The 21,500-nt window shown below is 48.8% G+C and overlaps 1 protein-coding gene across 6 annotated transcripts in view; it reads left to right on the forward strand.

Moving 5' to 3' along the window:
- Window positions 1–21,016, forward strand: part of znf512b (zinc finger protein 512B) — a 35,205-nt gene extending 14,189 nt beyond the window's left edge. For 4 of the 6 annotated variants that reach the window (XM_048983626.1, XM_048983628.1, XM_048983629.1 and 1 more), the window contains 12 exons: window positions 63–289; window positions 932–1,003; window positions 3,427–3,558; window positions 4,186–4,310; window positions 4,763–4,855; window positions 13,797–13,898; window positions 14,687–14,875; window positions 15,325–15,621; window positions 15,713–15,814; window positions 15,924–15,986; window positions 16,088–16,186; window positions 16,911–21,016. In XM_048983626.1, coding sequence (XP_048839583.1) covers window positions 63–289; window positions 932–1,003; window positions 3,427–3,558; window positions 4,186–4,310; window positions 4,763–4,855; window positions 13,797–13,898; window positions 14,687–14,875; window positions 15,325–15,621; window positions 15,713–15,814; window positions 15,924–15,986; window positions 16,088–16,186; window positions 16,911–17,183 — 1,774 coding nt within the window. In that variant the 3' untranslated portion in view covers window positions 17,184–21,016. The remainder of the gene's footprint in view (window positions 1–62; window positions 290–931; window positions 1,004–3,426; window positions 3,559–4,185; window positions 4,311–4,762; window positions 4,856–13,796; window positions 13,899–14,686; window positions 14,876–15,324; window positions 15,622–15,712; window positions 15,815–15,923; window positions 15,987–16,087; window positions 16,187–16,910) is intronic. The other 2 variants (XM_048983627.1, XM_048983631.1) reach the window with 1 other exon arrangement.
- The last annotated feature ends 484 nt before the right edge of the window (window positions 21,017–21,500 follow it).

Raw genomic sequence — 21,500 nt, forward strand, 5'->3', positions numbered from 1 at the left:
TGCTGGGTTTGTTACGGCTCCCCCTGGTGGCCACAAGCGTTACGACGTCGGATCTATGCCAGGCCGGCGGAGAATGCGGCGGCAGCCCCTGTCGCCAAGGTGAAGAAGGAGGCCTTGCAGCTGTCACAGAACGGCGAGTGTGCCGCGCCCATCGCCGACCGCAATCCACACGCCGCTCGCCAGGCAGCGTCCTCTGAGACCTCGCCCGATACGCCGGGGGGGAGCGAGAGTGAGGGCGGCAGCCTGCCCCCGCCCTTTCCCGAGGAGGATCCGGAGAGAACAAAGCACAGTAAGATTACAACACCTTGGAAGGTGGTTGGGCCAAGCAGGGGTCTCGGCACCGTCCCCTTGTGGCCACACACACACGTGCAATCAGACCTGTAGGCCATGAACCATGCATAAAACATGTGACTTCAATTACCGTCATCACTATCTGTTATATTAATATGTCCTTACAAAACATCCCTAATGCAGAGCCAGAGGGGGCGCTGTGTGGCTCAGCAGGTAGGACACTGTGCCCATGATCAGAAGGTCATTGGTTCAAATCCCAGCTTCATCCCAATGTCACTGTTGGGCCCCTGAGCAAGGCCCTTAATTCCCAGGTACTCTAGGGACTGTCTGACCCGGCTTTCTGAAAAAATCTATCGCTTCGGATAAAAGTGTCTGTTAAATATGTAAAATGAGAGGCAGCCCATAATACTATCAGCAAGGTCTTAAGATCAGACAGAGTGACATGTGTGCTTCTCCTAATTCCGATGAACCTAAAGCAAGTGTCATAAATTGTGCGTATTGCTTGGCTGTGGGCGATGAGAATGTGAGGTATGACAGAGCAGACAGACCGCAGGGCCGAGTCTGCGACAGCGACAGGGGAGCCTGTCCTCACACAGGTGGTCGACCTTCTCTTTAAATTCCCGTTTTCCACTCGAGCCAGGGAGGAAACAAAAAGCCCCGAAGAAGTTCACCGGGGAGCAGCCATCGATTTCTGGAACGTTTGGACTGAAAGGTAGGTATCTGCGGGGTCATGTCCTAGAGAGGGTATGAGGTAGATCATTAACCAATGTTACGTTTGAATTGGTGAGTGACAGGGGTGGGGCACTCCAGGGACCAATCAGCTTTCAGTTTGGATGGTCCAACCCCCTGTACATGCCTCTGATTCTGGGTTACAATGTGATCGTTTTCATTTGCCACACGCCTTCGCTTAATGCCGAAGTGTGATTATAGGAGCATGTGATGTTGGAATTGTTTTATTTCCTTTTCTTTGTGACTTCACAAATGTTCCCGGCCTCTGAAATTGTGAATTGTGGATTGACGTGTAACTTGCCTAAATTGCCACCCGTGTCAGTGTTAATAGCTCACTCAGAATGAAATTTCATTGCTGTGACCATTTAGTGCGAATCGAAAATGTTGGCAGAATATTATTTTAAAGATCATGTCCGCTAACAATGTAATTTGCAGCTGCAGCAATCAAAAAACAAAGAAACATGGGCATTTTCAGCATTTTCAACACCGACCTGGTACTATGAGTAAAGAAGGAATAATAGGAATTACATAATAAAGCAAACCTTTTCATATTTTTCAGTGTTTTATATATTTATATTGTGTAAAGATTCATAATTATACTACACTGTGCATAAACTGTTTTAAGCTATTGAAGGTTTTGTGTTCAACATAAAATGAAAGGTCTTCAGAAGTATTGCTGAATATCATCCTCATGTTATCAATTCCAGTGTGTTTTAGCTTTACCCTGTCAGCGTGTTTAGGTGATGGGTGTCACTGTGCGCCGTCAGGGTGTTTAGCTGTACGCCGTCAGCGTGTTTAGGTGACGGGTGTCACTGTACTCCGTCAGGGTGTTTAGCTGTACGCCGTCAGCGTGTTTAGGTGACGGGTGTCACTGTACTCCGTCAGGGTGTTTAGCTGTACGCCGTCAGCGTGTTTAGGTGACGGGTGTCACTGTACTCCATCAGGGTGTTTAGCTGTACGCCGTCAGCGTGTTTAGGTGACGGGTGTCACTGTACTCCGTCAGGGTGTTTAGCTGTACGCCGTCAGCGTGTTTAGGTGACGGGTGTCACTGTACTCCATCAGGGTGTTTAGCTGTACGCCGTCAGCGTGTTTAGGTGACGGGTGTCACTGTACTCCGTCAGGGTGTTTAGCTGTACGCCGTCAGCGTGTTTAGGTGACAGGTGTCACTGTACTCCGTCAGGGTGTTTAGCTGTACGCCGTTAGTGTGTTTAGGTGATGGGTGTCACTGTACACCGTCAGCGTGTTTAGGTGACAGGTGTCAACTGTATTTCGTCAGCGTGTACTCCGTACTCCGTCAGGGTGTTTAGCTGTACGCTGTCAGCGTGTTTAGGTGACGGGTGTCACTGTACTCCGTCAGGGTGTTTAGCTGTATGCCGTCAGCGTGTTTAGGTGATGGGTGTCACTGTACGCCGTCAGCGTGTTTAGGTGACGGGTGTCACTGTACTCCGTCAGGGCATTTAGCTGTACGCCGTTAGTGTGTTTAGGTGACGGGTGTCACTGTACTCCGTCAGGGTGTTTAGCTGTACGCCGGCAGCGTGTTTAGGTGATGGGTGTCACTGTACGCCGTTAGTGTGTTTAGGTGACAGGTGTCAACTGTATTTCGTCAGCGTGTTTAGCTGCACTCCGCCAGCATGTTGGACTTTATGTTGTCAGTTTACAGGAGTGCTGGTTTTGGGGGGGGGGGGTGCAGGTTCCTGCTGTCCACAAACAAGGCCTATCATTACACATGTTAGCAATACCCCCTCCCCCCCTCAGTTTTCTACATTGGTTGATTGCATATAATTGCAGTTCCTTTTTTAATATAGCAATTACTGAGGTGTTTAATTTCCTCCTGCCGCACAGACATCGTTTGGGCCGCGTTTGTGAGCCGCGTCGGGGCGGCGGCTCACAGGAATCGCCATGGCACACCGCCATCCGCACCACGCACTGCGACATGGGTACACACGTAAACATTACCGTGTTCCTCTCTCACACACGCAGAAGCAGGATGGACAGAATGCTTCTCAGGAAGCTGTGTAAGACACCCCACGAGTATTTAGAAAGGAATCATTATTTATTTTTAAGAATCTTAAAGCAGTTCATGTGCGTTATTCTCAATAAAACTAGTTTTATTTTTTTCGTTTAACTGAATTACACGTGAAACTGGTGATTATCAAATACTGGGCTGGTTAGGAACCAGTCAGACCAGTTTCTGCTAGCCTATTTCAGTTCTTTGTTTTTGTTCTTGCTGCAAAAAATGTGAACTCGCGCCTCGCCTCACCGGTTCCCGTGTTAGACGGTTAAATGAGCAGCAGCCAGAGGATGCCAAGATCACGGGGGGGGGGGGGGGGGGGGGGGGGGGGGGGGGGGCACTGCTGAGTGTCGCCATGGCCACTTGACGTGGGTGTGTCGTGCCCTCCTCTGCAGGGATAAACAAAGTGGAGGAGAAGCTCAAGTCTGGACGTTGCAAGAAGCCAGATGGGGGGGCGTTTAATGAGGAGCCTGTCAGGAAAACCCAGACTCCGGTACCCAAGAAGGAGCCATCACCTCCGTGTTCGGGTAAGGAACAAAAAAGTCCGCTCACTTCTTTCTCTCTGTCTTCTGTTTATCTATTAATTCAGACTCTCCTCACTGTATTTCCTGCCTACTTCCTATCAATATTGAATGCGAACTCTGTCTCTCCTCACTGTATACTTTATTTCTGTTTGTGTGTTTCCTATCAATATTGAATGCTGTCTCTCCTCAGTGTATACTTCCTGTCTGTGTGTCTACTTCCTGACAATCTTTAATTGAATTCTAATTGTCTCTCTTCACTGTATACTTCCTGTCTTTATATGCACTTCCTGTCAATATTGAATGCTGTCTCTCCTCAGTGTATACTTCCTGTCTGTGTGTCTACGTCCTGACACTCTTTAATTGAATTCTAATGGTCTCTCCCCACAGTATACTTTGCGTTTATCTGCTTCCTGTTAGTATTGAATGCTAACTCTGTCTCCGCAATGTATACTTCCTGTCTGTCTGTCTGTCTACTTCCTGTCAATAATTCATCTGTAGCATTACTGGTATAACAGAAGCCTTCAGGCATGTCTAGGCCACAAAATCTCCCAAAGGGCCCAAGCAGGTGTGAAGGTTGAGGGGTGGCGGCTGTCATCATTGCCACACTGACCTTGGTGCTTCATTTCCCAGGGAGCCCTGAAGTGCAGTGGCAGCACGCCATTTCAGAGCGGGGGGAGGTGGTCTGTCCCACCTGCTCCCTGGTGACCAGGAAGACGGTTCTGGGTCTCAGGAAGCATATGGAGATCTGTCAGAAGGTGCGGACACACGTCCATCTCACTGACACTGCTTGTTTCGTGGTACATATCAGCGTAGGGGCTTGTTTGTTCCTAGTGTTCAGTACAGTTGTTTACAGTTCAAGGCACAAAGCATTCTGGGTTAGTGGATGATTCATGTAATTAGCCTGGATCTCCCAGGGCCGCTGTCAGAGAGCAGGGACTCATTAAGCACTTTCCATTGATTGGATGGTGGTAAAAGATGATATAACCCAGCCTGCAGCATCACTGCTGTGGAATTAATTGCTTTGTTTTATTGAGCCAATCGGAGCGTATTTAACGGCGCTCCGCAAAGTGACAAATCTGATGTTTGGTCATTGAGTCGAGGCTGCCATTGGCCACACGCTCTTGTCGTGGGGCACTGCCACGTGCCTACCGTACACCCCTGCCACAGGCAGGCCACACTACTCCTGCGCTTGTCGTCTCTCCGAAAGCTCCAGGACGCCCTCAGGTGTCAGCAGTGCCAGAAGCAGTTCAGGTCGAAGGCGGGACTCAACTATCACACCATGGCGGAGCACAGCAGCCAGGTAATGCTGGTGAGCGGAGCAGGCGTCGTGTCTGACGCCTCGTAGGCCTTTGCACAGCCATCCGCTTGTTAAGTCAGGACGTTTTAATCACGTGACAATATGATTTCCGGGGCCAATGCAGGTGCAGGCTAATGTGCCTCAGTGTTTTAAATCGATCTGAAACAAAACAACTAAAGAATTGTTCTTACGCCACTTTCCATGCAGTGAGAAAGAAAAGGTGAAGTGTCTGTGTAAACAGTCATGTTTTGCAGTTTTTTTTTAAGTTTATTATTAGGGGTGTAACACAAAATTCACAATTCAGTACAGATCTTGATATCGGGTTCACGGTGCGGTGCAGTTTCAGTACAGCAAGGCAAACTGAACCTGTTCTGAGATCATTTGTTATTACCGCTGCAAACACACTTAGGAAAAGTTGTAAACCAAAGGCAAACGTGTGAACGGCAACAGATGCTTATTTGCACATTATAAAAAGTACGCGCAATTTACAAATCAGAAATATAACATTATAACAGTCATAATGAACTTAATCCCATGTTCTCTACTAACTAGGACGGTCACCTATCTGTAGCTGAATTTGCTTAAATGTCATGGAGGGATCGTCTCTGCTTTGCTCTGTTTGTTCACGCACTTGGATGAATTGGCACGTTTGATATGTTTTCAGCGACATACTTAAGTTGACAGACATGACAGAGTTGATGGACATTCCTCGGTTTTAACCACTCTCTCTCTCTCCAGTGTCAGTATAACTTACTGGGGAACCGAAATGTTCCCAAACTGCCGATTATGACTGGATGTAACCAAGATTAGCCATAACCATCTCGCAGACACAATTAACATAACGTGTCCCTTGTTGTGAATGTTTTCCAGTACTTGTGAATTTATGTTCCGCCCGTTTCATAAAAATCCGTTCATTCGTTTCAGTGTGAGAGCCGAACTGAAAACGATGTACTTAGTGAGCATCTATGTACCAACTACACTCAACTCTGTGCTTGGATTAAAGTAACTGAACCCATTTTTCACCCTATTTTTTCAACTTAAATTAATGGAGTTTAGCCTCCATGTCACCATAATGTTACTGGTTCCATCACTATGGTTTGTTTAACCCCTGAAACAGTTGCACGTTATGCATTACGTCAGACTTGACGAGACGATAGGCTCTGTCCAAGCATTTGATGTTCCCCTGGCATCCCTATATTAGCCCAGTGGCACAGCTAACCTGTATTAGCTTAGCAGTACAGCAACCCTGCGTTAACCCAGTCAGACAGCCTTCCTCTGTTAGCCCAGTGGTACAGCGTTCCTGCATTAGCCCATTAGTATGGTGTCCCTGCGTTAACCCAGTCAGACAGCCTTCCTCCGTTAGCCCAGTGGTACAGCGTTCCTGCATTAGCCCATTAGTATGGTGTCCCTGCGTTAGCCCAGTCACACAGCCTTCCTCCGTTTGCCCAGTGGTACAGCGTTCCTGCATTAGCCCATTAGTATGGTGTCCCTGCGTTAGCCCAGTCATACAGCCTTCCTCCGTTAGCCCAGCGGTACAGCGTTCCTGCAATAGCCCATTAGTATGGTGTCCCTGCGTTAGCCCAGTCATACAGCCTTCCTCCGTTAGCCCAGCGGTACAGCGTTCCGGCATTAGCCCATTAGTATGGTGTCCCTGCGTTAGCCCAGTCATACAGCCTTCCTCCGTTAGCCCAGTGGTACAGCGTTCCTGCATTAGCCCATTAGTATGGTGTCCCTGCGTTAACCCAGTCAGACAGCCTTCCTCCGTTAGCCCAGTGGTACAGCGTTCCTGCATTAGCCCATTAGTATGGTGTCCCTGCGTTAACCCAGTCAGACAGCCTTCCTCCGTTAGCCCAGTGGTACAGCGTTCCTGCATTAGCCCATTAGTATGGTGTCCCTGCGTTAACCCAGTCAGACAGCCTTCCTCCGTTAGCCCAGCGGTACAGCGTTCCTGCATTAGCCCATTAGTATGGTGTCCCTGCGTTAGCCCAGTCATACAGCCTTCCTCCGTTAGCCCAGCGGTACAGCGTTCCGGCATTAGCCCATTAGTATGGTGTCCCTGCGTTAGCCCAGTCATACAGCCTTCCTCCGTTAGCCCAGCGGTACAGCGTTCCGGCATTAGCCCATTAGTATGGTGTCCCTGCGTTAACCCAGTCAGACAGCCTTCCTCCGTTAGCCCAGCGGTACAGCGTTCCTGCATTAGCCCATTAGTATGGTGTCCCTGCGTTAACCCAGTCAGACAGCCTTCCTCCGTTAGCCCAGCGGTACAGCGTTCCTGCATTAGCCCATTAGTATGGTGTCCCTGCGTTAACCCAGTCAGACAGCCTTCCTCCGTTAGCCCAGTGGTACAGCGTTCCTGCATTAGCCCATTAGTATGGTGTCCCTGCGTTAACCCAGTCATACAGCCTTCCTCCGTTAGCCCAGTGGTACAGCGTTCCTGCATTAGCCCATTAGTATGGTGTCCCTGCGTTAGCCCAGTCATACAGCCTTCCTCCGTTAGCCCAGCGGTACAGCGTTCCTGCATTAGCCCATTAGTATGGTGTCCCTGCGTTAGCCCAGTCATACAGCCTTCCTCCGTTAGCCCAGCGGTACAGCGTTCCGGCATTAGCCCATTAGTATGGTGTCCCTGCGTTAGCCCAGTCATACAGCCTTCCTCCGTTAGCCCAGCGGTACAGCGTTCCTGCATTAGCCCATTAGTATGGTGTCCCTGCGTTAGCCCAGTCATACAGCCTTCCTCCGTTAGCCCAGCGGTACAGCGTTCCTGCATTAGCCCATTAGTATGGTGTCCCTGCGTTAGCCCAGTCATACAGCCTTCCTCCGTTAGCCCAATGGTACAGCGTTCCTGCATTAGCCCATTAGTATGGTGTCCCTGCGTTAGCCCAGTCATACAGCCTTCCTCCGTTAGCCCAGCGGTACAGCGTTCCTGCATTAGCCCATTAGTATGGTGTCCCTGCGTTAGCCCAGTCATACAGCCTTCCTCCGTTAGCCCAGCGGTACAGCGTTCCTGCATTAGCCCATTAGTATGGTGTCCCTGCGTTAGCCCAGTCATACAGCCTTCCTCCGTTAGCCCAATGGTACAGCGTTCCTGCATTAGCCCATTAGTATGGTGTCCCTGCGTTAGCCCAGTCATACAGCCTTCCTCCGTTAGCCCAGCGGTACAGCGTTCCTGCATTAGCCCATTAGTATGGTGTCCCTGCGTTAGCCCAGTCATACAGCCTTCCTCCGTTAGCCCAGCGGTACAGCGTTCCTGCATTAGCCCATTAGTATGGTGTCCCTGCGTTAGCCCAGTCATACAGCCTTCCTCCGTTAGCCCAATGGTACAGCGTTCCTGCATTAGCCCATTAGTATGGTGTCCCTGCGTTAGCCCAGTCATACAGCCTTCCTCCGTTAGCCCAGCGGTACAGCGTTCCGGCATTAGCCCATTAGTATGGTGTCCCTGCGTTAGCCCAGTCACACAGCCTTCCTCCGTTAGCCCAGCGGTACAGCGTTCCTGCATTAGCCCATTAGTATGGTGTCCCTGCGTTAGCCCAGTCATACAGCCTTCCTCCGTTAGCCCAATGGTACAGCGTTCCTGCATTAGCCCATTAGTATGGTGTCCCTGCGTTAGCCCAGTCATACAGCCTTCCTCCGTTAGCCCAGCGGTACAGCGTTCCTGCATTAGCCCATTAGTATGGTGTCCCTGCATTAGCCCAGTCATACAGCCTTCCTCCGTTAGCCCAGCGGTACAGCGTTCCTGCATTAGCCCATTAGTATGGTGTCCCTGCGTTAGCCGAGTCATACAGCCTTCCTCCGTTAGCCCAGCGGTACAGCGTTCCGGCATTAGCCCATTAGTATGGTGTCCCTGCGTTAGCCCAGTCATACAGCCTTCCTCCGTTAGCCCAGCGGTACAGCGTTCCGGCATTAGCCCATTAGTATGGTGTCCCTGCGTTAACCCAGTCAGACAGCCTTCCTCCGTTAGCCCAGCGGTACAGCGTTCCTGCATTAGCCCATTAGTATGGTGTCCCTGCGTTAACCCAGTCAGACAGCCTTCCTCCGTTAGCCCAGCGGTACAGCGTTCCTGCATTAGCCCATTAGTATGGTGTCCCTGCGTTAACCCAGTCAGACAGCCTTCCTCCGTTAGCCCAGTGGTACAGCGTTCCTGCATTAGCCCATTAGTATGGTGTCCCTGCGTTAACCCAGTCATACAGCCTTCCTCCGTTAGCCCAGTGGTACAGCGTTCCTGCATTAGCCCATTAGTATGGTGTCCCTGCGTTAGCCCAGTCATACAGCCTTCCTCCGTTAGCCCAGCGGTACAGCGTTCCGGCATTAGCCCATTAGTATGGTGTCCTCGCATTAGCCCAGTCATACAGCCTTCCTCCGTTAGCCCAGCGGTACAGCGTTCCTGCATTAGCCCATTAGTATGGTGTCCCTGCGTTAGCCCAGTCATACAGCCTTCCTCCGTTAGCCCAGCGGTACAGCGTTCCGGCATTAGCCCATTAGTATGGTGTCCCTGCGTTAGCCCAGTCATACAGCCTTCCTCCGTTAGCCCAGCGGTACAGCGTTCCTGCATTAGCCCATTAGTATGGTGTCCCTGCGTTAGCCCAGTCATACAGCCTTCCTCCGTTAGCCCAGCGGTACAGCGTTCCTGCATTAGCCCATTAGTATGGTGTCCCTGCGTTAGCCCAGTCATACAGCCTTCCTCCGTTAGCCCAATGGTACAGCGTTCCTGCATTAGCCCATTAGTATGGTGTCCCTGCGTTAGCCCAGTCATACAGCCTTCCTCCGTTAGCCCAGCGGTACAGCGTTCCTGCATTAGCCCATTAGTATGGTGTCCCTGCTTTAGCCCAGTCATACAGCCTTCCTCCGTTAGCCCAGCGGTACAGCGTTCCTGCATTAGCCCATTAGTATGGTGTCCCTGCGTTAGCCCAGTCATACAGCCTTCCTCCGTTAGCCCAGCGGTACAGCGTTCCTGCATTAGCCCATTAGTATGGTGTCCCTGCGTTAGCCCAGTCATACAGCCTTCCTCCGTTAGCCCAGCGGTACAGCGTTCCTGCATTAGCCCATTAGTATGGTGTCCCTGCATTAGCCCAGTCATACAGCCTTCCTCCGTTAGCCCAGCGGTACAGCGTTCCTGCATTAGCCCATTAGTATGGTGTCCCTGCGTTAGCCGAGTCATACAGCCTTCCTCCGTTAGCCCAGCGGTACAGCGTTCCGGCATTAGCCCATTAGTATGGTGTCCCTGCGTTAGCCCAGTCATACAGCCTTCCTCCGTTAGCCCAGCGGTACAGCGTTCCGGCATTAGCCCATTAGTATGGTGTCCCTGCGTTAACCCAGTCAGACAGCCTTCCTCCGTTAGCCCAGCGGTACAGCGTTCCTGCATTAGCCCATTAGTATGGTGTCCCTGCGTTAACCCAGTCAGACAGCCTTCCTCCGTTAGCCCAGCGGTACAGCGTTCCTGCATTAGCCCATTAGTATGGTGTCCCTGCGTTAACCCAGTCAGACAGCCTTCCTCCGTTAGCCCAGTGGTACAGCGTTCCTGCATTAGCCCATTAGTATGGTGTCCCTGCGTTAACCCAGTCATACAGCCTTCCTCCGTTAGCCCAGTGGTACAGCGTTCCTGCATTAGCCCATTAGTATGGTGTCCCTGCGTTAGCCCAGTCATACAGCCTTCCTCCGTTAGCCCAGCGGTACAGCGTTCCGGCATTAGCCCATTAGTATGGTGTCCTTGCATTAGCCCAGTCATACAGCCTTCCTCCGTTAGCCCAGCGGTACAGCGTTCCTGCATTAGCCCATTAGTATGGTGTCCCTGCGTTAGCCCAGTCATACAGCCTTCCTCCGTTAGCCCAGCGGTACAGCGTTCCGGCATTAGCCCATTAGTATGGTGTCCCTGCGTTAGCCCAGTCATACAGCCTTCCTCCGTTAGCCCAGCGGTACAGCGTTCCTGCATTAGCCCATTAGTATGGTGTCCCTGCGTTAGCCCAGTCATACAGCCTTCCTCCGTTAGCCCAGCGGTACAGCGTTCCTGCATTAGCCCATTAGTATGGTGTCCCTGCGTTAGCCCAGTCATACAGCCTTCCTCCGTTAGCCCAGCGGTACAGCGTTCCGGCATTAGCCCATTAGTATGGTGTCCCTGCGTTAGCCCAGTCATACAGCCTTCCTCCGTTAGCCCAGCGGTACAGCGTTCCTGCATTAGCCCATTAGTATGGTGTCCCTGCGTTAGCCCAGTCATACAGCCTTCCTCCGTTAGCCCAGCGGTACAGCGTTCCTGCATTAGCCCATTAGTATGGTGTCCCTGCGTTAGCCCAGTCATACAGCCTTCCTCCGTTAGCCCAACGGTACAGCGTTCCTGCATTAGCCCATTAGTATGGTGTCCCTGCGTTAGCCCAGTCATACAGCCTTCCTCCGTTAGCCCAGCGGTACAGCGTTCCTGCATTAGCCCATTAGTATGGTGTCCCTGCGTTAGCCCAGTCATACAGCCTTCCTCCGTTAGCCCAGCGGTACAGCGTTCCTGCATTAGCCCATTAGTATGGTGTCCCTGCGTTAGCCCAGTCATACAGCCTTCCTCCGTTAGCCCAATGGTACAGCGTTCCTGCATTAGCCCATTAGTATGGTGTCCCTGCGTTAGCCCAGTCATACAGCCTTCCTCCGTTAGCCCAGCGGTACAGCGTTCCTGCATTAGCCCATTAGTATGGTGTCCCTGCGTTAGCCCAGTCATACAGCCTTCCTCCGTTAGCCCAGCGGTACAGCGTTCCTGCATTAGCCCATTAGTATGGTGTCCCTGCGTTAGCCCAGTCATACAGCCTTCCTCCGTTAGCCCAATGGTACAGCGTTCCTGCATTAGCCCATTAGTATGGTGTCCCTGCGTTAGCCCAGTCATACAGCCTTCCTCCGTTAGCCCAGCGGTACAGCGTTCCGGCATTAGCCCATTAGTATGGTGTCCCTGCGTTAGCCCAGTCACACAGCCTTCCTCCGTTAGCCCAGCGGTACAGCGTTCCTGCATTAGCTCATTAGTATGGTGTCCCTGCGTTAGCCCAGTCATACAGCCTTCCTCCGTTAGCCCAATGGTACAGCGTTCCTGCATTAGCCCATTAGTATGGTGTCCCTGCGTTAGCCCAGTCATACAGCCTTCCTCCGTTAGCCCAGCGGTACAGCATTCCTGCATTAGCCCATTAGTATGGTGTCCCTGCATTAGCCCAGTCATACAGCCTTCCTCCGTTAGCCCAGCGGTACAGCGTTCCTGCATTAGCCCATTAGTATGGTGTCCCTGCGTTAGCCCAGTCATACAGCCTTCCTCCGTTAGCCCAGCGGTACAGCGTTCCTGCATTAGCCCATTAGTATGGTGTCCCTGCATTACCCCAGTCATACAGCCTTCCTCCGTTAGCCCAGCGGTACAGCGTTCCTGCATTAGCCCATTAGTATGGTGTCCCTGCGTTAGCCCAGTCATACAGCCTTCCTCCGTTAGCCCAGCGGTACAGCATTCCTGCATTAGCCCATTAGTATGGTGTCCCTGCATTAGCCCAGTCATACAGCCTTCCTCCGTTAGCCCAGCGGTACAGCGTTCCTGCATTAGCCCATTAGTATGGTGTCCCTGCGTTAGCCCAGTCATACAGCCTTCCTCCGTTAGCCCAGCGGTACAGCGTTCTGGGCATTAGCCCATTAGTATGGTGTCCCTGCATTAGGCCAGTCATACAGCCTTCCTCCGTTAGCCCAGCGGTACAGCGTTCTGGCATTAGCCCATTAGTATGGTGTCCCTGCATTAGCCCAGTCATACAGCCTTCCTCCGTTAGCCCAGCGGTACAGCATCCCCGTGTTAGTCCAGAGATATGGTGGTACCACAGCGCTACATTATCCCTGCATTTGCCCAGTGACACGGTGTTAGCATAGCGGTACAGTGCTAGCACTGAAGTACAGCACCCCAGCATTAGCACATTGATACGGTGTTAGCACAGCAGTACAGCGTTCCTATGTTCGCCCAGTGGCACAGTGTTACCACAGCGGTACAGCATCCCTGTGTTAGCCCAGCAATACAGTGTTAACACAGCAGTATGGTGTCCCTGCATTAGCACAGCGGTACAGCCTTCCTGCGTTAGCTTAGTTGCATAGCTTACCTGTGTTAACCCAGTGATATGACGTCCCTGTTTTAGCCCTGCGTTTGGGCCTTCCTGTGTTAGCCCAGCTGTGCGGCACCATTACATTAGTAAAGCGATACCATATTAGCATGTTAGCTTCCAGTGCTAGCCTGACAATACAGCATTCTCATGTTCACTCATCTGTACACCTGCAGCCCGTTGTGCTTTCTTTGGGCACTGAATAATGCACCTCTGCCATAAAAGCATTATAAATCATGAATGACCAAGCAAGGCTGCCTGAGTCTGAAAGCCTTTTAGCGACACGTCTGGACCTGAACAAAGGAAAAGCTTAGAGCTCACTTACTGCAATGGGGTGGACCTGTACAATAACTGGGGCAAATTAAACCAAGACATCACTCGCCATTTCTGCTGGCTTTTCACTGATACAAGAGGACTCATTAAAGCTGGGGATCTCTAGACACCGTCCCTGAGGAACATGCAGACCTTCTCATTGGGGCTGCAGACAGCTGGATCACATGGGTGATATCTGTGCAGGCCTGCTGTCTCTGGTCATGAATTCACTTTAGACCTTGAACTATTCAGTGTTTTATATCTGTACCAAGGATGCCTAGTTAGTGAGATACATGATTCCTGCAGGAAGCCACACTTGCTCACTGTCTGTTTATGGAGATTTCATTCATTTAAATGAGTTTGACACATCTATAGAATCAGACCATTTTTTCCCATGAAGAGCATCAGTTGGGTAGTTTGTCGGGACATATTGTCATTAATGGATTTCCCCCGAAGGCTTTACGTTTGTCTGGGAGGGAGGGAGGGGGCATGCTGCAGGGGGTGGCAGTAAATTGGGACGCTGTGCAGCTGTGCTCCTCTCCCCTAAGCAGCCCTCGGGAGGTGAAGGCCAGGCTGGTGATGAGCAAGAAGAGCGGGACAGGCTGCGTAGGGTCCTCAAGCAGATGGGCAGGATCAAGTGCCCCGTGCAAGTAGGAGCCTCTCCTGTCTGCCTCTCTCCTCTCTCTGCCTCTGTTTCTCTGCCTGCTTCTCCCTGTCTGCCTCTCTCTCTAACTCTCCCTCTGCTTGCTTGTCTCTCTCTCCTTCTGTCTGCCTCTCTCCTGTCTGCCTCTCCCTCTGTCTGCCTCTCTCTGCCTCTGTTTCTCTGCCTGCTTCTCCCTGTCTGCCTCTCTCTCTAACTCTCCCTCTGCTTGCTTGTCTCTGTCTCTCCTTCTGTCTGCATCTCTCCTGTCTGCCTCTCCTTCTGCCTGCCTCTCTCCTCTCTCTGCCTCTGTTTCTCTGCCTGCTTCTCCCTGCCAGTGCTCTTGCCTCTGCTCCTCTCTCCCCATCCCTCTGTCCCCTCTCTGCCAGCCTCTCTCTTCTTTCTCCATCCCTCATTGTCACTCTGTCCCCCTTCCCTTCTCTGCATCTCGCCTGGTCTCTCCCTTCCTCCATCTTCCTTCTTCCCTCCATCTCCCCTTCCCCTCTCCCTCTCTTTTTCTACCTGTCTTACTTCTATAAACACACCTCTGCTTTTGAGCGGCTACAATATGACTTTTTCTTCCCTGTTTCTCTTGCAGCAGCACAATCAGTAGAACATTAAATCATTAATCATTGGATGGATGCTTTATTAATCCTGAAGGAAATTGCATGAGTAAATGAGAAATAAAAGCAGTGGATGATTTATTAGCCTCTGTATAAATGAAGCATAGGCAGGCTGGATGAATGCCTGTCTGATGGGGACCCTCACGCCGACGGCTGTGGCTGTCCTCCCATGCAGGGCTGTTCTGCTCACTTCTGTAGCCTCATGGGCTACCAGTACCACCAAAAGCGCTGCGGCAAGGAGCTATCCGAGGCCGACAAGCCGGTCTTCAAGTGCCAGCACTGCGACAAAACCTACCGGTCCAAAGCGGGCCGGGACTATCACCTGCGCTCCGAGCACGCCGCCACACCTGCCGCCAGTCCCACGGTAACGGAGAGAGTATTTATCTGTCAAGGGTGCCACTGTCTTTGCTCCATTGCTGTAGAGTCGTTCTGTAACTGCTAACATGGTTGGGTTGCATAACTGTCTTGTATATTTTGAAACACAACAGTTCAGAGTGTTTATTTATGCAAGTTGTGAGTCCTCAGGGTAACTTGTCAAGTTTTTTTTTCCACAAATTTGTAATACATTTGCTTTCATTACTGTTTTCCTTGTAATTATAATAACTTCCCACATCAAATAACCGATGTAACCCACTGGCACTCTGCATGACTCTGCTGTTTTGTTTTCTCACAGCTAACTTAGCAATAACAATCATCCTCATTGACTAAATCGGGAGTAACGGTTTCCCTCATTGGCTAATTTCGCCAACCTTGGCGATTGGGTGACTGCTGCTGTCCTGCGGGTGACGCCGCTGAGCTTTTCTCCTCGTGCAGCTAAAAGCGGAGGACCTGCCAGTGGCACGGAACCCGGACGCCCTTGGGAAAGTCGCGCGACCGTTGAAGCAAGAGGAACGGGACACAGGAGAGACGAGGGAGACGCAGGATGAGCAGGAGCAGGAGGAGGAGCTGAACTTGGAGGAGGACTTCGAGAGGACCCCGAGTGGGAGGGTGAGACGTCGCTCCGCCCAGGTGGCAGTCTTCCACCTCCAGGAGATCGCCGAGGACGAGCTCACCAAGGAATGGGGAGCGAAACGGCGCAACAAGGATGACCTCGTCCCCGACATCAAGAGGGTGAGGAGTATCCCGGACGTCACGCCAAAGCTCACTTTGTGGGTTTTTGGTTCCACGATGCTTCATTCGACCGTGTCGCTTTCCTCCTCAGCTTAACTACACACGCCCCGGACTTCCAAAATTCAGCCCCCGGCTACTGGACAACTGGAAGAATGAGGTCAAGGAGAAGGGCTTCATCTGTTGCCAAAACTCAGTAAGGCTGTTCTCCTCAGCTTTCTGAGGACGTGCTCACCGTCACACCCGTTGCTGGGACGCGTGTTGCCCGTGACAACGCGTCCTCACGTTTTCTCCATCCGTCGCAGAACTGTGAAGCGGTGTACTCGAGCGTGTCGGGACTCAAGGCTCATTTAGCGAACTGCAACAAGGTATGACCTTCTGTCAGACGCATTTCCCCGCATCGCTCCTCCACGGATACGTTTGTTAGGACGACACGGGTCAGCTAAAGATGTCATTCCTCCGCTTGCAGGGCAATGACGCAGCGGGGAAATACCGGTGTCTGCTGTGCCAGAAGGAGTTCAGCTCAGAGAGCGGCGTGAAATACCACATAAACAAGACTCACTCTCAGGTACGCACCTCCAGTATGTCCTACTCAAGGGTACAACAGCGGGGCCCACTTGGATCAGACCTGAACCTCCGGTTGGCTGCCTGCTGCTCAAACGGGGCAGTTAAATCCAACATCAGTACCATACTCAGGTCTGTGTGGAAGGAGCCACTCATTTGTTTGGAAAGTCAGGGGCGATTTAATCAGCAGCTGAATTTCCAGGCTGCCCAGATTCTCCAAGCAGGTCGTTTACAGCAAGAGCAGCAGCTTGGCTGCTGTATCAGTGTCTCCCTTCACCTTGATTGGCTGGCTTAGTGTAGCTCCTTGCCAGTGTTACAAATTTTATGTTCTCTCTCCTGCTCTGAGCATCTCTGGAGCTCCTAAGAGACACTTCAAGATTTAATGAAGAAAACACTGGAGACATTTCATCATATCGCTTAATCCTGCGTTTTTTATTGGTGCAGTTTTTGCCTTGAGTTTTAAGGAGAGCTTTGCATTTAATTTGTTTAGTCGACACCTTTATCCAAAGCGAGGTTTGAGAAAGCAGGGTCAGCCGTTAGGGGTAAAGGACATGAACTCAACGGTGACGTCACTCAGCCAAACCAGAGATCTGAACCTGCAAACATTTAGACAACAGGCATGGTGTCTTAACCCAATGAGCTACACAGCACCCCTTGTGGATGCGACGTGTCTAACAGCCTTCTTCTCGACACACTGCCTTTATCCTTCTCTCGTATCCGGCCTGCAGAACTGGTTCCGGGCGGCCAGCCATGAGACGGCCAGCATAAAGAGGAAGGAGCCTCAGAACGGGCTGAAGACAGAGCCCCAGGGTGGCAGCGGCGCCGGGAAGAAGAGGGGCCGCAAGCCCAAGGCACGGCCACCCAGCGCCACCCAGAAGGACGCAGGGGACCCCGTCCCGTCAGAGACTCAAAGCCTGAACCCCACCCCCGCTGCGTCGGCACCCAAAACAGAGACGTTTCCCCCCCTACCGGGAGACAGGCCACATCCAAAAAAGTGCTGAGCTCCAAGTAAATTGTAACTCCACAGTCCATTAACGCGCTGTCCGACACCCCCCAGGAAACTCTTCTGGTCTAATTGTGAAGAGATACTTTAGGACAAAAGCAAAAGGGGGGGGGTGAATATTTCCTCAAACATTAACTCAAAATTGACCTAGTGATTTTAACCTTACATATAAAAATATATACAGTATATACTGATATATATAATACTCTCTTTTCCATTTCATTCCTAGGCCTTATTTAAATTCTTACATTACTCACAAAAGGGGTAAATTGTAGCCAGTCAAAAAAAAAAACCCTTTTATATAAACTTTTTTCTTAAGCAGTAACACTTCAATGTATTTTAAATATCTATCTTGATGATACGTGTCTACAGAATAGTTCCACGTTTTGTCTTTCAGAGGAGTTAGTTAAATTAAGCTAAATTTGCATCCTCCTGTAGGAAGTGGGTTCGTTTCTGTGACAGGCGGGTTCAGGCTGTTCGCGTGCGTTCGATTCCACCTTTCATCTCCTCTGTCCTTGTTGCTGTCTCCTTCTGTTTAACTCTGGCAGCTGAATATCGAGGCGTGTGTCGTCCCTGGAGATAGCGAGATGGCGGATAGCATTCGCGATAGCAACAATGTGATATTGTGTCTTTTTTTTTTTTAAACGTCAGCACAAAGTGTGGACACATAAGCTGTGATCGATTTACACACATCCTTTGTGTCTAAACGGTAGTTCAATAGCTATAGCTTTGAAGCTTGAATGTGGTTAAGACTTTAAGTCCTGGAGTTTATCTGCACAGAAAATGAGAAAATGCTATTGTTTTTTTTTTAAAAATTAGATTTATTATTTCAGCTGAAGAAATATTGATCATTTTTCTATTAGGGAGTTGATCACACAAATGAAATGCAGCAAGTGTAGATAATAGGTTTGTCTAAGGATATAAATCCATATTAAATAATTGGATTAGATAAAAATTATTTTTGCACAAGTCATCCTTTCAAAGGATAAGGCCTTTTCGAAAAGTACTTTTAAAATGAAATTTTATCTTCCAAAAGTTAAAATCTTTAAATGATACCTAATATATGATTAATAGTGGTAATAATTATTAACATTTATTTTGAAATTCTTAGAATTGTTGTAGCTGGATATTTACAATATTGAAACATAGTTTCTCAAACAGCAATGAATTAAATCAAACGCACAATTAATAAGTTAAAATGAGCTTATTTTCATCCTAGAGTGAAATGTAATTATATCTGAACTTGCAACAAGATTTTCTGACAGTATCTTCTCTCTCCCCGTTATAATAACATTGGAGTAGTTCAATAAGAATAAAACCCATGTAACAAGTTTGAAGGTTGTTATTGCGGGACCTGTGGTGGATTTGACATTTGCTAAGAGTGTTTGGATAGGAAGCCTCCAGTGGGAAGGTAGAGAATTACTTACGGCATTTTCAGGTTAGAACATTCATTCAGTACACAGAACATCAACACCAATGATAACAATCAAAGGAGTTACAGCCAGAGGAACATTAATATTAGTAAGAGGCACCAATTTACTGGAAGCCCCCTGGTCTTCTGCCTAGTAAAGCCTGTGCATTAAAGCGTCACTGGTTAGTGATGGGCAAATGAGGCTTCGTGAATCATTTGCTGTATTTTCAGACCCCACTAGATGGCGCCCTCTGTTCATAAAAGGGCTCGAAGCATGCCCCAACGCAAGCCAAGAGCACCATCTAGTGGCTCAAAAAATACAGCAAATGGTTCATGACGGTTCTCTTGCCAATCGCTACCCTTGGTTAAAATCCTCGCAGTGTGTTTCAGATTCGGACGCTCCTGTTATGAGCAGTTATAAGATGCACTTAAATGCTGCGTTCACCATTTACTTCATGAGCATTGATGGAGTTAGTTCATTTCCATGTTCAGGAAGGCGCGTGTCCCTAAAGTTATTGACCAGCAGCTTGAGGTGTGGCCAGGCTGGGGCTTTGTGCCTCTAATTGTTTCTCTGAATCTTTAAAAAGGCTGAGTCATTCTCATGAAAAGCCATAACAAAGAAAAAATAATAATTACTTTTATAACCTTTTAGATTAAAATTTAAAAAACAAAAATGTTGTGACACTAAGTATAATGTACGACACAACTGGTCTTGACCGAAGCACATGTCTTGTGGACATATTTCATAGATGAACACTTAGAATATATATGATTTGATTATATATCACTCTTGTTACGAAGAATGACCTTACAGAAGAGTTTAGAAAGCTGGTTGAACATGCAGATGCAGTTTAAAGTGATCAACCCTTGTAAATACGTTAACTTTAAACCTTGTTTATCCTGTAGTATTAAAAAAATGAGAAATATATTTTGGGTCCTAGACTCCCACCCACCAGTCACTGACTATGTAGCTTTATCAAACATTAAAACTGGATTTAAAGTTGGATCGTTACCTTCCTGTAGGCCTGACACCTTTAAAGTTATGTCGACTTTAGCGTCTGTACTTTGTTAGCCAGCATTTTGATGGGTGATCAAATGATTTGAAGTTGTTATATTCCGTAACCGAATGTGTAACTATTACATTTATATGATCCTTGTAGTGTAGCCTTGTTAATCTTTTAATCCACCTACTTAGCTGACCTTAGTTGGGTTGAGTTTTGGCAGGCACAAGCTGAAGTAGGTTAGCTAACCCTTCTCATTCATTTTCCTTACTGTCTATCAAGTCTGAATGGTAAGAGGAATCGTTGAAAAAGCTTTCCTGTTTTTGTAAATTGTACTTCTCGAAGTAGCATTGCGCTGTTGGGTTTATGTGCATCGTCTTCGTTTACTTACTGGCCTTTTTCAATGTGACTGATGATTTATGTTGGACTGTACTTCTCTGAGTTCGCTTCCGCCTAAACAACGCGTCTTCCCTAAGCCACGTGTGGGCGCACTCTGCGAAGCATGAAACTGTAATATTACCTTAGAGATACAGCAATATGTATATTATGCGTTGGTTTGCAGTGAAGCCAAAAATAAGAAATAGAGGCACTGCAACAGCAGGGCGGGTTACCCCCCCACCGGGCGCTGTAATCTTTACACGGTCAGCCATGTTGGGCGTTTATTGATTTGTTAAATTGTATCCCCCTGTCTATCCGCTGCATTTACTTTACCACTCACTGTCCGTTCAGATATCCACATGGAAAATGTTTTTTTTTATTATTATTATTCTTAAGTGAAGTATAGCGGGGAAAGGGGCTGTTTATGTCTTGTTCATTTACTATCCTATGAAATACGCTTGAATTACTGTTGCTGGTGCGACTGAGGATCCGGACTCTGTGATTGAAGACAACCTCGGTAGCCTCCGTTTTAGGTGTTCCGTTTTCATTTTTATGTCCCGGACATTTTGTTTCCGATTAAAGTTCTATATATATATATAAATAAAGACGATCCTTTAAAAGAAACTGTTACGATCGATATAATCAATAAAGAATGAATCTGCACAGGGGCGTCAGAAGCATTTTGAATGTGGGCGGGGGGGGGACACCGGCGTAAAACTAATATTTTATGTTAAATGTGGGGGGGAGGGGGTCCAAACGAATAATTATGAAATGTGAGGGGGACACGTTCCTCTCAAATTTAATGGCGGCGACGCCCATGAATCTGCAAGATTTTCACACGTGAAGCTTTTATGTAGCCTGGGTCCACAGAGTATATTGTTTTAAGGGTTGATTTCTCTGTCATTCATCCTACCCGAGGCTGTTCAATATGGGGAATATTCAGACCATTAATATATAAGGAATATTTTACAGATTGTTGTATTTACTGTGCATCGGTACTCTTCATATAATTAATAAAAACGTTGACTGTGTTGCATCTTTTTGCTCTTGCATATTTTGACATTTTTTTAAACTAGTATTAGCGAACATTAAAAAGTACCGCATTGGTTTGGCACTCAAATTACAATAATTATTATTGTGCAGTTATCTCTAAGTTACCTGTATTATTAATAGTACCATATTATTTAATTTGATTGAATTATAATTAAATTATACAGTTATTAATTGTTGCGAATTATAAAAGAGGTATGAATGTCACTGAGCGCTTTCTTGTGTTTGAATTAAATACATTCCTGTTGTCTGTGTACGATTTGTCACTAAACATAACAGGCAGGAGCGAACAAGTTAGTGACCAATTCTGAAAGGAATCTGAATTCACCGAAAATAACTTACATAGCCCACCATCTGTGGAACTGAATCGTCCAGCAGGGCGCGTGGCCCCGACAGCTAATAGTAGAACTACATCCCCCGGCATGCATCGTTGGTTGCCCCAACGGCTGATAGTAGAACTTCATCTCCCGGCATG

This window comes from Brienomyrus brachyistius, chromosome 18 (assembly GCF_023856365.1).
Source record: "Brienomyrus brachyistius isolate T26 chromosome 18, BBRACH_0.4, whole genome shotgun sequence".
Taxonomy (NCBI): domain Eukaryota; kingdom Metazoa; phylum Chordata; class Actinopteri; order Osteoglossiformes; family Mormyridae; genus Brienomyrus; species Brienomyrus brachyistius.